Source organism: Podarcis filfolensis (genome assembly GCF_964270895.1).
Source record: "Podarcis filfolensis genome assembly, chromosome: 8".
Taxonomy (NCBI): domain Eukaryota; kingdom Metazoa; phylum Chordata; class Lepidosauria; order Squamata; family Lacertidae; genus Podarcis; species Podarcis filfolensis.
The window spans coordinates 4,643,982-4,663,829 of record NC_139611.1 but is presented as its reverse complement, the minus strand read 5'-3'; the positions used below and the strand labels follow the sequence as shown (position 1 = coordinate 4,663,829).

Sequence of the window (19,848 nt, the reverse complement as noted above, 5' to 3'; positions counted from 1 at the left end):
AGATGGACATTGTTAGCACTGGTTAAAGATGCTGGCCGACATCTGAAAAATCTCACCCGGGGAAGACGGAGGCTGCAATATATTTTTCTGGAGCAAGCAACTTCCTTCAGACCAGTCTGCCTGCACTGTTGTGTGGGTGGCTTTGCTTTGCTCAAGTAAACCCTATGTTGCAGCAGGCAGACAAAAGCTGATGCCACAATAAATCTGCTAGTCTCGGTTGTTAGTGGAGTGCGAAGTGGTACCCTGGCTCCATTTCCCAAAGGCTTCCAGGCCCCCAATGACACGTGGTGAAATCGACGCAGCCGGGCTGCAGTCTGCACACAGCCTTACAACACGATCCTGAGTGTGTTTACTCACCAGATCCAATGTGGCCCCCGCCACCCAGACATCCACGCTTCCCCTCAGCTCACAGCAGAAGAGGTAAACAGAATAAGAAGGCAGGCCTTGTGTGAGAAGGTTTGAAGAACACAGCGATCTTTCAGATTTCGTACGCAGCAGTATGCAGAACCTAAGAGGTGTGCGTTTAGTGTGTCTAGTACGGTTTGGAAGGCTTAATTTCATTACATTAAGGTACATATGTCTGAGCAGAAACGGGACCAGCAGTCCAGCAGTCAGGACTGAACTGCCTCCTGTCGTCACTTGACCCAAACGCTGCCACGTAAGACCTGCCCCACATTTGTAAGAGCTCAAAATTATAGTGTGGCAGCACCTACCTCTGGAACTCCCTGCCTCTTGACATCAAGCAGGAGCCTTCGCTGTGCATGTTTTGGTGCCTGATAAAAACATTTTTGTTAGACAATCCTGTCCAGATGTTTAGAAAGTTGGTGCAAGTTTTAATCCGTTTTTAGTCTATTGTTATTTTAGCTTTTGGGAAAACCTACATTGCTATCAATTCTTCTTATTGATCATTTTATCTTTTTTTGTAAACTGCTCTGGAGGTTTGGTTGGTTTTTTACAATCAAGCAATGTATAAATTATATGAAATAAAGTAAGAAATAAACGCGCCTGACTTCAACATCTCTCCTGTCTCACCTCCATGAAGGCCTGGCCTTAACCCCCTAAGCCCACACTTCCAAATGGATAGAAATATACTTAGAAAAAGCATTTATATATCACTGTATCATTAAAAAATGTCAAAAGCCATTTACATATGTCTGTGTGATAAATAATGAAAAGCTCAAAATGAGAGATCATCAACTAACCAATCTGGAAAGATGTTCTCTTAATTGCCTGCACAATTTCCTGGCGGCACTGAAAAAGTTTTCAGCAGGTGTCTAAATCTTTTGCAATTATATTTGCCCACTCATAGCTTCCTATTCTTGCTTCTCTAACCACTGCCACCCCCACAACTCAAAATTTACACCACAGGTTCCTGAGGACACCAATTTCACTCCCCTCCAAAAAATGTAACCAACCCAACACCACAAACAGCAAGACCCCAAAGAGAACACAAAAACGTAAGAGCCCAATGAATCAGCCCATCTAGTCCAGCATCCTTTTCTCACAGCAGCTGACCAAACATTACTCCCTGTGACTGGGATAACTAGAGGCAGCCTATAGGAAGTTCACAAGCAGTTAAGGGGTATCCTGTAACTTTGCAAAAGGGATGGGGAAAACTGTGGTCCTCCGACATCTGGAAGTCCAACAACATCTGGTTGGCCATCAGTTCTCCAGCCCTGCCTTAGAAAATCTGCTTGCTGTGGGAATGTAAAAAAGCGAAAAACTTCTGGGAAATGATATATAATGAGATGAAAAAGATGTTGAAATATACATTCATTAAGAAACCAGAAGCATTTTTACTTGGCATTGTAGGAGATTATATTAATAGACAGGATTTTAAGTTGTTTTTATATGCAATGACGGCAGCAAGAATATTATTGGCACAAAAATGGAAGCAAGAAAAATTACCGACGAAAGAAGAATGGCGGATGAAGTTGATGAACTATGCAGAATTAGATAAATTAACTGGAAGTGTTCGAAACCTGCGGGATCAGAGATTCTTAGAAGACTGGAGTACATATACAAACTATTTGAAAAGTAACTGTAATGAACAGATTATGCTAGTAGGACTGCAAGAAGTTTTGAGATGAGGATTATCTGAAATATTGCAAGAAAGACTATGAGGAGAATTATTAGTTAATGACAATTAAGAGTAATAGAGAAATTAAGAAATGCAGAATAAGTGATAAAGAACGAAAAATCATCAAAGGTGTTGACAGAAGTCTAAAACATTGTACATGATAGGAAGTTATGTTATATGATTGTTGGAAATGATATGTTAAGAAAACCTAATAAAAATGTATAATTAAAAAAAGAAAAGAAAATCTGCTTGCTTTCCGAAGAGATGTAAAAAAATAAATCTATAAGCACAAGGAACAACCATAGATGCAAGAGAACTACTCTCTCTCTCTCTCTCTCTCTCTCACACACACACACACACACACATAGAGAGAGAGAGAGAGAGAGAGAGAGAGAGAGAACGAACTTTGCAAAATGGAGAAACTGTGGCAAAACTTTTGTGCTGGTTATTCCATATAATGAACCATTATTATGAAGAATGTTTGGTATTAAAGAGATTACCAATAAGTATGGTTAGGAAATGTTCAGGGAATCCTGATCCTCCTGCATTGTTACACAATTATTCAACACATCCTGGGCTGTTTTAAATTGTTGGCCAACAGTTGACATGGAAAACAACATCCTGCTCAGCAGATCGCCCCTTATATAGAAAGCCCACCCGTTCTCCATTTCAAAGCCCCATCAAGTTCCTGTTGCAGAAAGTTAATGGCAAACCAGGCAGCAAAGCTAATTAAAACCACAACTTTGAAATGTTTCAAATGAGACCCTGGAAGAAATTAAACATCGTCGAAAACTTTTCCTGCATTAAGTTAATATTTTCTTTGAGGAAAAAGGTAGCTTTGTTCCAGTTCTCAAAAAAGAACTGGAAAATGGAAATGAAATACAGTCGTTCTTAATTGTAGTCAACAAGAAAACGCATGTCACAGGTCAGGTCAAGAAACCGCGCTGGAAGGCCCCAAGTTGACGAAGAAAGCCAATCCCACTGGGAGGAAAATACTATGCAGGACACAAGTCACTTATCTTTTGCGAGACCCCCACTTTTTGCGTGCTCTTGAGTGTTTAGCTAGCTTGGTGGGTGGGACACACACACACACACACACACACACACACACACACACACACACACATGTTCATTCCATTAACGCTTTAGTGGCCACATCCCCTTCACCACCCAAACTTTGCATTTGGACCGAGGAGACCCAGTTTAATTCTCTGCACAGCCATGAAATTCACTGTGGGGTCTGCCTTGAACAAATCAGTCCCAGTCTACCACACAGGGTTGTTGTGAGAATCAATGGGGGAGAGGAGATGAGGAGGGGCTCACCAAGTACTTCCATGAAGGATATAAATAAAAAATACCCCAAACCACCACCACCCGACATTTTAAAATTCATTGTTTATTGTACTCTGATTTCAAACCGAACAAAACACAGCTGTAAACAGTGGGAAGATAAGCTCACTCGAGTTATTTTTAAAGGAACATGAGCTTAAGGCAAGGGAAAGAGGGATGTATTGCTGTCTAAGTGTTCCTGCTCTTAACTGTAGTGCTTGCTTTGCACAGATCAGTGACATAATATCATTTCATTCTGTAAGGATCAGCAAGATAATCTATTGACTCCAATTCCAATATTCGTATATGTGCTGTTTATTTGTATATATTTTAAAATTTTACATCTGGATGTTTTATGATGGCCTGTACAGTGGTACATTGGTTCTCAAACGTAATCCGTTCCGGAACTCCGTTCCAAAACCAAAGCACTCCCAAACCAAGATGTGCTTTCCCATAGAAAGTAATGCCAAATGGATTAATCCGTTCCAGACTTTTAAAAACAACCCCTAAAACAGCAATTTAACGTGGATTTTACTATCTAATGAGACCATTGATCCATAAAATGAAAGCAATGTACTGCAGTCACACAATCAATCAGTAGCTGAACTGGGTTCCACACAGTCACAAAAACAAAACAAGAAGCTGCAAAAACAAAAACGCAAAATAAATAGCAAAAACAAACAGACCTCAGCATAACACTCAAAACTGAAGTGTGGCACACAATTCAGAAGCATAACACTCAAAATGGATTTGTGGCACTCAAAACGGAGCACATTTGGCTTCTGAAAAAAGTTCACAAACCGGAGCACTTACTTCCAGGCTTGCAGTGTTTGGGTTCCAAGTTGTTTGAGTACCGAAGCATTTGAGAACCAAGGTACCGCTGTACTTGTAATGCCTAATAAAGGTTTGGCAAAGTAAGTAAGTAAATAAGTAAGTAAGGATGCGGGTGGCGCTGTGGTCTAAACCACTCAGCCTCTTGGGCTTGCCGATCAGAAGGTTGGCGATTTGAATCCCTGTGACGGGGTGAGCTCCCGTTGTTTGGTCCCAGCTCCTGCCCACTTAGAGTTCGAAAGCACATCAAGTGCAAGTAGATAAACAGGTACCGCTCCTGCGGGAGGGTAAATGGTGTTTCCGTGCGCTGCTCTGGTTCACCAGAAGCGACTTAGTCATGCTGGCCACATGACCCGGAAGCTGTCTGCAGACAAACGCCGGCTCCCTTGGCCTATAGAGCGAGATGAGAGCGCAACCCCAGAGTCGTCTGCGACTGGACCTAATGGTCAGGGGTCTCTTTACCTTTACCTAAGTATGTAAGTAGGTCTATTGACTCACTAGCATAGATGGACATTGTTTTAAGTTCAAGCACTGGATCAGGGAACTGGATCAGGGCTCACTGTGCAGCTGGAAAGCAATTAATGAGCCATAACGAGACAGCTGTGATTTACAAGCTGATGAAACAGCCCCTTTGATTGTCCCAGGCTTCCACATCAAAAAGAACTTACTTGCTCCTTTGGTTCTCCTCCTACACCTCTAGTCTGATTAATTAATTAATTTTGTTAGTTAGTATGCTGCCCTTCATCTAAAAATCACAGGGTAGTTCCCAACATAAAAATACAAAAAGAAAACACAAAATACATAATGAATAAAAAACCAGAGAATGTTAATAAGCCAAAGAAACATTTTTGCCTGCCGCCCAAAGATATGTAATGAAGGCACTAGGCGAGTCTCCTTGGGGAAAGCATGCCACAAACGGGGAGCCACCACAGAATAGGCCCATTCTGGTGTTGACACCCTCCGGACATCTTGTGGAAAAGGCATACAAAGAAGGGCCTTGGACAATGATCACAGGGTCTGGAGAGGTGGTCTTCGAGGTCTTGCTGTCCTAAGCCATTTAAGGCTTTATAGGTCAAAACCAGCACTCTGAATTCGGCTTGGAAACTAATTGGCAGCCAGTGCAGTCAGGCCAGGATCAGTATAATATACTCAAGCCATCTTGCCCTGATGTGCAGCCTGGCCACCGAATTCTGCACCAGCTGAAGTTTCTGAAACATTTTTAGAGGCAGCCCTACAAAACAGAGGATAGATGAGAGAAATTAGACAATCCTTGTCCAGATAGGGCCACAGTTGGGCCACCAGCCGAAGCTGATGGAAGGCACTCTGTGCCACTGAGGGACCACCACCCCTAGTTTTTATCAGCCAAGAGGCGCTAGTGGTTGCCACTACGACCCAAGCCCCTTGTCCACATCCTCAAGCCTTACCAACTGAAACTCATCCAACACAACAGGATTAGACAGTTGCTTTGGACACCGCTTGAGATTCATCTGCTGTAATAGAAGAGTCAAGATCCTGGGGCAGACTTTGTGACCACCCAATTATATTTAAATGTGCACCTCAATATTTGTACCTCAGCATTTCTAACATTTTCCATTGTGTTTTGGTGGTTTGGGGCAGGAACTGACTGTGAAACTCAGAAAAGTGCAAAACCCAGAGGAGACTTATGTTCCAACCTGTGCATTAGTTAAGAAGGTGCAAATTTTGGCAAGAGCACATCTGCAAGCGCCAACAGCTCACAGCTGAGCTACTGGGCCCCAGCAGGGAGGAGCTGGATGAGGGTTCAGAAGGCTCATAACATCTTAGAATTGCCTTTTTCTACAAGGCACGGGGACAGGACAGCGACAGAGCAACGCAGCTCAGTCTACTAGAGCTTCACTTCGCTAATGTCTGTCCCGACATGAGGAACTGGCATTGAGCGTCTTCTAAGAAGGCGGAAATCTTCCCCTCCAAGCTTGGAGATTTGCAGAGCCTCCTATAATTTTGCGCCTGCCATTTTGAAGTCAAATTGAACACCAGCCTCTTAGAAAGGAGGCTTTATCCGGCTGCCAGGAGTGATATTTATAAGTTCACCTTCCAAGAGACACAAAATGCCTTTCAACAGGCTGCCGTGTAAATAACCAGGGGATGCATGAATTGGCCCCTTACAAACCTCCAGAGCCGTTTTGCTTTGAACCTGGGCAGAAACGTGAAGAAAACACACACACACACATATACACAGACCCTAAGACATCCGGCTTTTTATGGTCCCACCATTCCAAGTAATGGATCATGGGAGACAGGTTTCCCTTGCCACACACCTCCACACACACAGGTATTCTGCACAAGCCATATTTCTTACATTTCAGTGCTTTCCAGAAAGGCAAGTGTTGACATGTAATCTCTTTCAATTCAATCCATTCATAAAATCTACTGAACATCCTATGAGGTGGGAGGGATAGACACAAGACAAAGAATAGAGTAAAGAAGAAAAATAATTCAATGCCCTTTGATTTACTGGGCTATTCCACACATTATGGAAGAAAGAGCTGATCCAGCATATTCCACATAGCGCTGCACCAGTGACACCAGAATATCAGTGCAGGAATAGGGAGACCTGAGTTGGGGAAACCCCACGTTCAGATCTCTACATCTGCCTCCCCTAACCTGGTGCCCTTCAGAGGATCTGGCCCAGCCAGCACAGCCATATGATGCTGGGGGTGATGGGAGTCGTAGTCCAAATCCTCATTGGGAAACAACTTGAGGAAAGTCTTTAGGTGACCTTTCAAAGGCTCATGCCAAGATGTAGTTCAAGGTGAAAGCCCCAAGCCCTCTCAAGCAGCAATGCTGAGGCCATCAGAGACATACCTGAAAGGGAGTTTCCATTCAAATTCCAAAAGCTTCCCAAAGGCTTCACAGCCTAAGACCATGCAGTGTGAGATGTGGAGCCAGCGGGTGGGGGAGGGGAAGGGAAGCAAGCCTGGAGCAAATATGCTGGAGAAGTATGGCTGGATGGGTCACTGGAAGTTCACTGGATGCCTGCACTGGAAGCACTGCAATGGCCAACCAATTGAAAGCTTGGGGTGCTATGCAACTATGTTTTACTCAGAGTTGACCCACTGAAATTAATGACTATGACTAAGGTCCATTTTGCTAATGTTCCTGTAATATATATGAAGCTAGTTATCCTTGCACGCTGCCTTTCAAATGCATTACCACATTGGATAAGTGAATGAATGAATGAATGAATGAAATAATACACAAGGCTCATCTAGGATTCTCAAGTCTGACAAAGATTACAAGGGTTTGTCAGAGTAATTAGCTTCTGTCAAAGTAATGAGCGGCTGTTTTAAAGATGTAACATTCTGAATTGTTACAATTCCAGTCACAATTCAAGAATGGTAAAAACAAAGCTATATCTATATATCCAAGTTACTTAACTGTTACGAAATCACAACACCCAAGTCTATTATTTATAGCCAAGCATGTTAGCAAGAGATTGAGTTGTTCTCTTGGCGAAAAGCCAAGAACCCAGACAGTTATAAATGCCATTGAAAAACCACACACCCCTCTATTAAAAGACAGGAGTCAGTTTAAGTGTGTTCATTTCACAGGGCAGATTGAGGTGGATCCAAAACTGAGCATGTACACACACCTGCGAGACAAGGAAGCAAGCCCTTGCCATTTGAACAGAGGAATGCCAGGTGAATACCTGGCAAAATACAGCCAACTGATAATATTTAACCAGACAGTTGACCAGAAGCTCCATCCTAAGAGACAGGGAGCACCCAGGTGCATCAGTAGTACTTTGTCAATAGCAGCTGAAACTCTTCAGGATTTGGGCATTCTCTATATGCACAGTTATACTTCATCTCCTCAACTTGTAGGCACTTTGGAATAGTCCAAATCACTTCATAGATACTCAGAATTCAAGACCTGAATCACAGGACTCTGTTTGCTTATGAAAGGACTGTGGAAAAACACCAGGAATAGGTCTTCAGATCACAACAGTTATTTGCCTTTGAATTCATTGAAATTGATGCTAAGAACAGGCCAGAATCACACATTTGCATCCCAGGAAGTCTCTGTGGCACAGAGTGCCTTCCATCAGTTTCAGCTGGTAGCCCAGCTGTGCTCCTATTGATAACCTAACATTTGTTGTCTATGCTCTGGTACCCTCTAGGTTAGATTATTGCAACACACTATATGTAGGTCTGGGACGCGGGTGGCGCTGTGGGTTAAACCACAGAGCCTAGGACTTGCCGATCAGAAGGTCGGCGATTCGAATCCCCACGATGGGGTGAGCTCCCGTTGCTCGGTCCCAGCTCCTGCCAAGCTAGCAGTTCGAAAGCACGTCAAAGTGCAAGTAGATAAATAGGTACCGCTCCGGCGGGAAGGTAAATGGCATTTCTGTGCGCTGCTCTGGTTCGCCAGAAGCTGGCCACATGACCTGGAAGCTGTCTGTGGACAAACGCCCGCTCCCTCGGCCAATAAAGCGAGATGAGCGCCGCAACCCCAGAGTCGGTCACGACTGGACCTAATGGTCAGGGGTGCTTTTACCTTTACCTATATGTAGGTCTGCCTCTGAAGATGGTTCAGAAACTTCAGCTGGTGCAGAATTTGGCAGCCAGGTTGCTTACTGGGACAATATTTGGCATTAACAAAGGATATTCAGTCACCGGATGTGCAACCATTTGCTTTTCATGAGAAACACAAACCACCTTGCAAAGCAGTGTAACTGTGCAAAACTGCTAGTGTAAAAGTAAAGAGAAGTTTGATTATTTCCCTCATCCTTGGATTTCCTCAGTGCTCCTCTGCCACAAACAACAGTTAAACCCGAAAGCCACATTCTCGCTTGCCAGAGCAAGGGGAATCTGAATTTTGGAAGGTTCAGGACAGACAAAAGAAGAAAGGACTTGTGGCCGACCTGCCTCTCACATTGAGCCACTGCCAGAAAGCCTCTGCCAGTCAGTGGGGGCAACACTGAGGTAAAAAGGTAAAGGTAAAGGGACCCCTGACCATTAGGTCCAGTCGTGGCCGACTCTGGGGTTGCGGTGCTCATCTCGCTTTATTGGCCGAGGGAGCCGGTGTGCAGCTTTCGGGTCATGTGGCCAGCAGGACTAAGCCACTTCTGGTGAACCAGAGCAGCGCACGGAAACACCATTTACCTTCCCACCAGAGTGGTACCTGTTTATCTACTTGCACTTTGAGGTGCTTTTGAACTGCTAGGTTGGCAGGAGCAGGGACGGAGCAATGGGAGCTCACCCCGTTGTGGGGATTTGAACCGCCGACCTTCTGATCGGCAAGTCCTAGGCTCTGTGGTTTAACCCACAGTGCCACCCGCGTCCCCTAACACAGCTGTAGTGACTATGTATTTTTTTTTTACTCTTTCTGGTTTGAATTAGGCACGCTTAAGACAGTGAACTGTCAAAATGTCTTACAGATATGGTACCTCCGCAGGAAGTGTGTCAAATATCTAAATGGCCAAGAGTTTATGAGGAAACGCGCACATGTTCAGAAGCACTTGCAGCTCAAAAGGGTCAAGAGGCATTGTTAGTGCCAAGGACAGACAGGTCTGCGAGAAGGTATTTCACCCAGGGTAAAACAGAGTCACCCGTTTTTACTACACACCTAGACAGCTGCAGGCTGGGTTGTAAAGTTGCCTTTGGATTTTATAGCTTCACATAAAAGAACAACTGGTCTGCATTCATCCAGCAGATCTCTTGATCATCTGCAAAGTGACACCTGGGGTGGTCTCTCTCCAAGGGCCAAAAAGTTTGATACAGAGTGCAAGGCTAATGGTCCCAAAGAAGCAGAACACGCCACACACCATGACGCCACTGCAACATAGCGGGAGTGCAAAAAAAAACACAGAATGTGGCACTGAGTGGAGAAGTCCACTTCCTTAGAACCTAAGTTTTCATTTAAGGAGGAAAAATATGTTTCTAGTCCTTAGGGTTGCAAGGATTAAAGGGGTCTGAACAAGATCACAGAGAGGGGCTTTGGTACCCAAATTTAAACAAACTTGCTTCATTTGTGTAATTTATATGGCTTTGTTTTCTTGGCACAAAGTTTTTAGTGCTTTGAGGAAACAGAGTCTGTGTTTGCACACAATCCTAAACTATGGCTTGTTCTAACCATGGTTTGTTCAATCGTAAGTTCTGTTACAGGCAAGGAAAACAAACCACGGCTTGTTTCTCCCAAACTTGGTTTCTTTTCCAGCTGCTTCTGCCTCATGATTCTGCATCTTGCTGAGCATTTGGTGTGTGGACAAACAAACTATGGTTAAGCAGGGCTGTTGGGTTCGGACAACTCACAGCCCACTGGAACAGGTCCAGGAAGACATGAGAACCAACCATGGCTTAGTGTTTGTTGCAAGCAGAGCTCTGAGTGACATTATCTCAAAAAGGATATTGTAGAGTTGGACAATATTCAGAAGAACCAAAATATTCAAGGGGGTGGAGCAGCTCCCCCATGAGGAAAAGTTGCAGAATTTGGGACTATTCAGTTCAGAGAAAAGGTGAGTAAGAGGCAACATGATAGAACTTTATAAAATTATGCATGGCCTGGAGAAAGTGGATCGAGGAATGTTTTTCTCCCTCTCATAACACTAGAATTCATGGACATCTAAAGAACCTGAATGTTGGAAGATTCAGGACAGACAAGAGAAAGGACTTCTACACACAGCAGGTAAATTATGGAATTTGCTCCCACAGGAGGCAGTGATGGCCACCAACTTGGATGGCTGTAAAGGAGGGTTAGACAAATTCATGGAGGAGGAGAGGGTTAATGGTGGCTATGAGCCACAGTGGCTATGGTCTGCCTCCATGGTTTCTGAACACCAGTTGCTGGAAGCCACCGGAGAGGAGAGAGGGCTTTTGGGCTCAGATCCTGCTCCTGGGCTTCCCAGAAGAGGCATCTGGTTGGCCACTGTGAGAACAGGATGCTTGGCTAGATGGGCCATTGGCCTGATCCCGCAAGCTCCTCTTATGTTCTTAGCTTTGGCCCAATTATGCTGCATTACTGACTCCAACGTATTTTTGTTTTGCCAGCGCCCAGGAGAGGTTTGAGGAACCGTCTAGCCTACCGTGGCAAACTTCCCTCTCCAGCAGCATCACTTCAAAGACCCCAGGATTACCTCCCCCTAAAGGCTGCCGGTTGTGGTTTCAAGGGAGCAAGAAACCCATGTGCAGGATTCCCATACGTCTCAGGCTTGTCTGCACGGAAGGGAAGAAGGGAGGAAGGAAGGAAAGATCCTTTGGCTCCAAAATGCATAAAGTGTGAAGCAGCCACATATGACACACCGCACAGTGCTGGAAGCCCCTACAGCCAGGACAGCAACGAGGAGACTTCCTCGTAAAGCACTGAAGTTATTATCACGCCAAACTCCTCTCTCTGCCTCCACAGCTGCGGAACATCCTCCTCTTCTCCCACAACTGCAAAGCATCATTAGGGAAGGCTGCCGCCTGATTAGTAACAGACAGAAGCATTTCAGCAGAGATCCTGCCTCCTGTAAAGCTAAACTGCCCTTTGATCTCAGGACCCGCTCACGCTTTGCATATCCCTCCATGGAAGCCACCCTAACAGCCCAGGGCCAATTTAATTCGCTCCAGGAAGCATCTCATTGGAACAAGGCTGGCCATGTACACAGGTTTAATCTATATAGGAAGGGCGATTTCTGTACATCACAAAAGCTCGGGGTTAATAGCCCAGTGGATTAGAGGATTGCAGAAGCAGATCCCACTCTTAACCCCAGGGCACTGCAAGTTAAAAGGGAATCAGGCCAAGGGCTGAGGCTCCAGAAACAGAGTAGCTGGTTCTGCGTCCAGCCTACAGCTGCTTAATGCTCTCTGTACCACAGCACTAAGCAGCTTTCTCCAACCCGGTGCCCTCCAGATGATTTGGGCTTCCACTCACATCAGCTCTAGCATCATACAGCTGTGCTAGCTGGGGCTGATGGGAGCGGTAGTCCAATAGAGGGCACCAGGTTGGGGAAAGGCTGGCGCCAAGACCTTCCTTTGCAAAATGTCTAGGAAGTTTTAAAAACCTACAGACAGAAACACCCCAAACCTACACCCAAAAAAACGAAAATGCAACTGCTTGAATAAAGGCTAATAGAGAAAATACATATCCAGGCAGAAGAGCAAAAGGAAGGCGATTTTCCAAAGACAGTTTTGACAACAGCACATTTGGCAAAACTGAGGAGCAGGAACAAGAGGCTGACCACCCCAAAAAGACGCCCAACTGCTGCCTCCTTTCCATTCTCAGTCAGCCATACTTTAAAAAAAAAAAACAAAAAACTATTGGATGAAATATTTGGGAAATCCATCACCGCCATGGTCCTTAGAGATATGCAGTGTGACCCATTTTGGGTTGATGCAGCAAGTAAATTACTAAGTTCTTCGTATTCTAAACTGGGGAAAGACCAGAGAGCTCAATCTATCTACTGGAGAGAGATTGATGGGAGTCAGGTGGGGGTGGGCAGGGCGGGGGAGAACAAAAATACATTCCCTGGGCACCCCCCTTCTCCCTCTCCTTTTCCTGCTGAAAATGAGGAGGGAGGTCCCATCCCTTTTGACCCAGTATTACGATCCCTGCTGCAAGAGGAACAAAATGTTGCAAGGCTGGACCAGCTCTGCGTCATTACCTGTCCTCGAGACCAGAAAAAGGAAGCTTAAACAGAAGAGTATAATTTTATAACTAGGCAGCTGTGCAGTCCATTCTTATCAAGCCCTGTTGGAATGAGGAAAGGTTTTTGTTTTTTAACTGAGCTGCCACCAGATACCACCTCCTTCCCTTTTTGCCAGCAGAAAACCAGGTTAACAATGCTGGAGATAAGAGAATCTCTCTCCTTGGTTACATCAGCTCAAAATGGGAGCAGCTGAACAAGAGGTGGCATAAAAGTGGTTTAAATGAGAAACCCCAGTCACAGAGATCCTGGCAGCCACACCTCCTGCAGTCTCAGAAATTAATCAAAAGAAAGTTCCCATGTTGACTGCTGGAGAGGGGGAGACCTCCAAATGGAAGTATTTGTATGTATTTATTTGTTTGCAAGGATTAGGGGAATTAAGAGTGTGCCTGCAGACAAGTGGAGGAATCTGTGCCAGCAAGCAGCCACCACAGGGCAGAGGCAATGCGTTGCAGTGGTTAGAGTGTTGAGCTGGGAGAGGGGCTGCCACTTAAATAGTCACCCTGCAGGAGTGAACAGCAGCCCAAATCCAAGCTTTCACACACAAGGCAGATTGCAGCCTTGGACCAAGAGGGACTCATAAAGGTAAAGGGACCCCTGACCGTTAAGTCCAGTCGCAGACAATTCTGAGGTTATGGCGCTCATCTCACTTAACAGGCCAAGGGAGCCGGGGTTTGTCCGCAGACAGTTTTTCCGGGTCATGTGGCCAGCATGACTAAGCCGCTTCTGGCAAACCAGAGCAGCGCACGGAAACGCTGTTTACCTTCCTGCCGGAGCGGTACCTTTTTATCTACTTACACTTTGGCGTGCTTTTGAACTGCTAGGTTGGCAGGAGCAGGGACCGAGCAATGGGAGCTCACCCCGCCAACCTTCTGATCGGCAAGTCCTAGGCTCTGTGGTTTAGACCACAGTGCCAACCGCATCCCATAGAGGGACTCTTACTGGTTTGTTATTTATTGCATTTATAGCCCAAGAGGAGCTGAAGAGACCAAAGAACCAAGACCACAGAGAAGTGTTTGACACGTGCTTTTTGACTGACTCCCAGCCACACGGGAAGGCAAACAGTGGCAGGTGGCATCAAGCATATTTCATTTTACAACTTAATGAACTCACCACTCAAGGCGGACGTTGTGTTCTCCACGGCCTGGCACACAGCTAATACAATACCTAGAGAAGGAAAAATAGCCAGGTTTGAAAACAGGGATCATTTGAGAGCGTCAAGAGTTTACTTTAAAAGCTTTGGCTACTGAAAATCCCATGACAAGCATTTTCATATTGTGTGTCAACCCCCCCCTTATTATTCAAGTACATCTGCAACCCAAAGTCAACACCCAAAACGCTCTGGTGAAAGTTTAGGGTTGTGATTCCATGCTGACTTCCAATATATTTACTTCCAAGTGAACGTACAGAAGACTGGGCTGCATGGCTCAAACTATGTTCCCCCTTCTGCACATGATCAAAGGCCAAAGAGTGGATCTTGCAATCAGCTACTTCGTAATCAAATTAACAAAAATGAATGGATTTCTTGGCAAGAGCACATGCGGGGGGGAGCAACTAAAGTCAGAGCTATTCAGACTTTAATCCGGTCTTCAACCTTCTCAGATTCAGGAGTTACTTTTTAACTAATAAAATGGGACTTGATTTTAATTGCTCTATGCAGCAGTTGAAGATTATACAAAGAAAAAATAAAAGTGTTTTGTTTTTTTTAAAAAAAGAGTAACTTGATGGGTTTCAGGAGCAAAGAAACCTCATCTGATAGTGTCCCTGATTAGGACGACTGCATGGGATGGAAGTAGGATTGGGGGAGAAATTTGTTCTGTTTGCATTTTAATATGCACCAAATTTGCAAATGCAACTGAAATGCAGCTCTCTTTCAAAATTCATACACCCAAATTTTGCAGTGCAATTCTCCAACTAAAAAATGCATTAAAATATGTACTGTATGGTAAGGAAAAGGCATACAAAATTGGGCATTAGTGGAAATAACATGCCGGACCAACTTCATTACATTATGGGAAAGTGCTTGCCAAAAAGCGTATACCAGGCAACAAATTCCGTCTGTTAGGTGGGCAGAACCACAGGCAGAAGTGGACACAGGAACTTTCACTAGCAAGTGGGGTGGGGAAGAGCATTTGCTTCACATTGTTCCTTTGATGTTGCTGGAGGCGCCAGCTGGGAAGGAAGAGGAGTTGGGGGCTGACCCAATCCCTGGAATGGCTCAGAACGGCACCAGCGAGGACACTGGCTCAGATCCCGACCAAGGCAGCTCTTGGCCGAGCCAAACAGCGACCCATAAATATGCCAACAGCATCACTGGGCGTGATGGGAAAAGCTTTGGAAGCGCTTTCGCCGACCTCATCCTTGGGATCGGTGCCCACCATGATTCAAACTGGGGCAGAGATTGTGGCATTCCCCCCGCCCCACAGAAGAAGCACCTCTCCAGCTCAGCCGGGGTTCAGCACCCGCAGAAAACACACACAGAGAACTCATTAGCTCAGCTGGGAATTCTGAGTTATTAAAAGACTGATGGGTCCACGCGGTTCAAAGGAAGAGTCCTTGGGGGAGTCAGAAGGCACAGGAATGCCTGGCAAGGGCTTCCAGTGGATTCTCAAAACACTGAACTACAAAAACTGGCTTTCACACACAGCTGGTCTTAGTGAAACCCCCCTGGGGGGGCAGGGGGGTATTGGCCTAATTAAACAATCCATGCCATTGGCCTAATTAAACAATCCATGGCATTTTAAACTGTGGTGGGGCAGGGGGGTTATTGTTTTTGTTTGTTATTATGGTATGCATTTTTGTGTTTTTATATTATAAAACTGGGATCTTCGGATGAAGGGCGGAATAGAAATTCAATAATTAAAATAATAAATCAATAAATTACACAAACATACATAAACAGTGAAGGACACCAGGCTGAACAAGGTTGAAATACTGGTTTGGTTTTGTTTTAACTGGAGGTGCCACTGTGGTCCCAAGTCCCCGGAGCGATCACTACAAAGCGCCCTTGCTTTTTAGTGCAGGGTTGGGGATATCAGAAGCTACCAGTACAGTCACCTCAGTGCTATCAACTCTGACCGGCAACATCTCTCCTGGGTTTCAGGGTCTCTCTCCCAGCCATCCTTGGAGATGTTGGGGGTTGAACCTGAGATTTCCTGCAGACAAAGCCAGTTCTGATCCGGGGCTAAGGCCTTTCCCTACTGACAGAAAATCCTACAGCACCCCATATTTCCAAGGGGGCTCTCGTTCAAACACTAACCAAGCCTGCCCCCTGCTTAACTTGCAGCTGCTTTCAAGCTGGTGTGCCTTTGTGGGTGGTGGGGTGGGGGGAAGAGGGGTGCTGAGGGAGGGCTGGGAATTCCAGAGCAGGGGGAGTAAGAGAGATTGCTTCTCATGCCCCAAGACAGAATGATCAGGTCCACCCAGATGCAGGGCAAAGCCCACATGAGTCACCCTGGTTCGGTTAATCCAGAATAAAGGCCCCTCCTTACTTCTGCTCTTGAAAGAGACACGGGTGGTTTTGAGGAAACTTCTCTGGCAATCTTCTTGGGACATGGGAGTCCATGCAAGGAAGCAAGGGCAAGCCACTACAGGCTGCTGTCTCATTGCAGTCTTCTTCATCTCTCTCCCTACCCCCCAGCTTGAGTTCACACTCTGACTTCTCCTCTTAATCATCAAATAGTCGCAGTGCAGGAAGACTCCCCAAGCTGACAGGACACACTTTCAACCAGAGACAGGCGATGTCAGCTTCCACAAAACAAACACAAGCGCCATATATTCATGGAACAGAACTGTTTAAGTCGTGGCCCTCTGCTCTTCACCCAGGGTCTCAGACACATGAGCCAATGGTCTGACTCTAGGTTGCTATCTACATCCCCTTCAAAATCATGGCACCCTCAGAGTTCAGAAGCTGCCCGATTCCCCAAGAAGGCGTGGCATGTGTGTGACTCTGGCTCTCTGACCAGCCTGCAGTCACTTTGTCAAGAATGCAGGATTGGGCCTTCGGAACTGAGAAGGCAGCACTTTGGGCTCTCAATCAAGCCTCTTGCAGAAGATTCCACAGTGAAGTACAGTAAGGTCACAATTTATGCCCATTTAACAGTCACGAATTCGACCACATAGAGTTGTAAGGGGTCCCAAGAGCCATTCAGTCCAGCCCCCTGCAATGTGGGAACGTAAGAAAATAAAGAACTTCTGGGAAATGATATATAATGAGATGAAAAAGATGTTGAAATATACATTTAAAAAAAAAAACCAGAAGCATTTCTAGTTGGTATTATAGGTCAGGATATTAATAGGCAAGATGTCAAATTGTTTTTATACGCAACAACAGCGGCAAGAGTATTGTTAGCCCAGAAATGGAAGCAAGAAGAAATTCCGATGAAAGAAGAATGGCAGACGAAAAAAATGGACTATGCAGAATTGGACAAAATGACAGGAAGGATTCGAAAGCTGCGGGAACAGAGATTTACAGAAGATTGGAAGAAGTATACGAACTATTTGAAGAGCAATTGTAATCAACAAATTACGCTAGTAGGACTACAAGAAGTTTTGTAGGAAGGAATATATGAAGTGCTACAAAGTAGATAAAGAATAGAGGTATTGGTTATGAATTTTAAATGTAACAAGGAAAATAAGAAATGTATACTAAGAGTTTAGATTGGAAAATTTTCAGACTGGACTGATGAAAGTCCAAATATTGAATACGATGTTAAAATATGTTTAATTACTGCTGAAAATGGTATGTTAAAAAAATTAATAAAAATTTATAAAAAAAATAAAAATCCAAGCAAGGGCAAGAGCTTAAAAGGTCTTGCTGTGTGGCGTCTGCTTGGGCTACCCAACATGGAAGGAGTTTTTAAGCGCTTCTTCTTACTGGGAGGGTGGGGGCAAGACTTGCTCAGTGCACCGGCTCTGGGATGCTCTCCCGAGATCTTGAGGGGCATCTGAGTTCTTATGAGATCTCGCAGGAGCATCCTTCCAGAGAGGAGGGGCCAAGCACACCTTGCCCCCCAAGCAGACCTGGCGCGGAAAGAGCTGTTAAATTCTCTGCCTTGCTGGGCAAAGCCCGCTCAGCACTCAGTCCCTGGGAGTCCTGGGGATTCGCTCTCCCTCCCCTTCACCCACTAAGTAGCTCCAAGGGTTTGGTATACATGGTTTTTGCGCAAACATGGAACCCTTGGACCCAGACCCCACGTAAGATGCAGTCCCACTGTACCCAGACGGAGGTGATGGAGGGAGCGGAAAGAAGAGAAGGGTTGGCGATCCAAGGCAATTATTCCTTTTTTTGTTGTTAAATAATTTTTATTAGTTTTCAATTATAAAAATCCAATACTGTATATGCCACATTGTATCAATACCATATTACCCCGCACATTTCTCATTAACTTCAAAAAATATCCAAAAAGAAAACACACACACCCACACCCAAATCCCCAGACTTCCCTCCACCCCCTCTTCTTCTGGTTCTTTAAATAAACCAAATCATCTTACATTCCAAATCCTTTTACCCAATTTTCCAACTACTAAACAATTAAATTTGTGATATACTGCACAGATATTTTAAATATTCAAATTGTTTTATGCATTACACATCTATGCTTGCAGACTATTTGACCATTTAAAATTATCCTTATTGTTGCTTTTTGCAAGCGTTTGTAATCCATGTCTGCGGATGTCCTGATTTATTTACAATCGCTGGCCCCTAAATAAAAACCATTTCCCAGACAGCTACCCATTCTTTTTTCTTACTTTGGCATATTTAAATCTCCTCCGGAAGAGCCTTCTCATTAGGACAATTCCCAATTTCAGCCCCCCTTCCTTCCAAATTTCTCTCTGTCTCCACGACTGTGATTTCACCAAAATTTCTCTAACTCAAGGCAGTTTTTCCTACAGCATATTGAGAACTGTGCAAACGCAAATGTGCGCGCGCACACACACTTTGTTCTACTGAATTACATGGGGCTTCCAAGACAAAACAAGCAACAGGCAATAGAAGCACAACAAAGCATTGAGCATTGAGCAGCACCAGGGAACATGTTCGCTCACCAGCTCCCCAATCACAGCCACATACAAGGGGACGTAATTGGAAGCAGGAGCAAGGAAGTGCAACCACAACAGAGGTCTGCCTGCCTGGAAGGAGACCCGGCAGGACCACAAAGGAGGAGGAGCGCTGCTGGAAGGAGAGAAAACTTCGTTTCCCAGCTTGATTCAGAGGAAGTTCACAGCAGCTGTTCCAAAAATGGAAACGGCACAATGCAAGACAGCAAAGGTGATCCCACCGTTTCTGTCCCATTACTAATTATCTGTAGTATTATTAGTATTATAATGTATTATAATACATAAGTATTATGTATTATTACTAATGTAATTATCTGGACGTAGTTGGGGCTGGTTTGGGGGTGGGGTTAGGGGAAAACTGTATTTGATTGCTTGTACAGTGGTACCTCGGGTTACATACGTTCAGGTTACAGATGCTTCAGAAATAACCGCTAACCCAGAAATAGTACCTTGGATTAAGAAATTTGCTTCAGGATGAGAACAGAAATCGCGTGGCAGCAGCAGCGGGAGCCCCCATTAGCTTAAGTGGTGCTTCCAGTTAAGAACAGTTTCAGGTTAAGAACAGACCTCCAGAACGAATTAAGTACTTAACCCCAGCAAGTTACATTTGCAGGGCATCAAACCCAACAAGGATGGCATCCCTGAGATGCTCCTGTGCTGCCTGTTTTGGTTGCACAAAGTCACTTTGCACCACACTGCTAGGCTACCTCTCACAAACTGGGCTGTGTGCACACCATGTTGACAAGATTCCAATTCTGAAACCAGACACGCCAAAGTCTCTGGCGAGAAAAGAGGCATCTCACAATCACAGTGAGCAAATTGTCCCCGGTGTAATGAAATATCCAGTGTGGTACAGTGGTGTTCGACAATGACAGTAAGAGCT

At 44.9% G+C, this 19,848-nt stretch overlaps 1 protein-coding gene across 1 annotated transcript in view; it reads right to left on the bottom strand.

Annotated features, from left to right (window-relative positions):
- TGFA (transforming growth factor alpha) overlaps positions 1-19,848 on the bottom strand; it is a 48,174-nt gene that overhangs the window by 15,199 nt on the left and 13,127 nt on the right. The window contains exon 2 of the mRNA XM_083629749.1: positions 14,019-14,072. Coding sequence (XP_083485875.1) covers positions 14,019-14,072 — 54 coding nt within the window. The remainder of the gene's footprint in view (positions 1-14,018; positions 14,073-19,848) is intronic.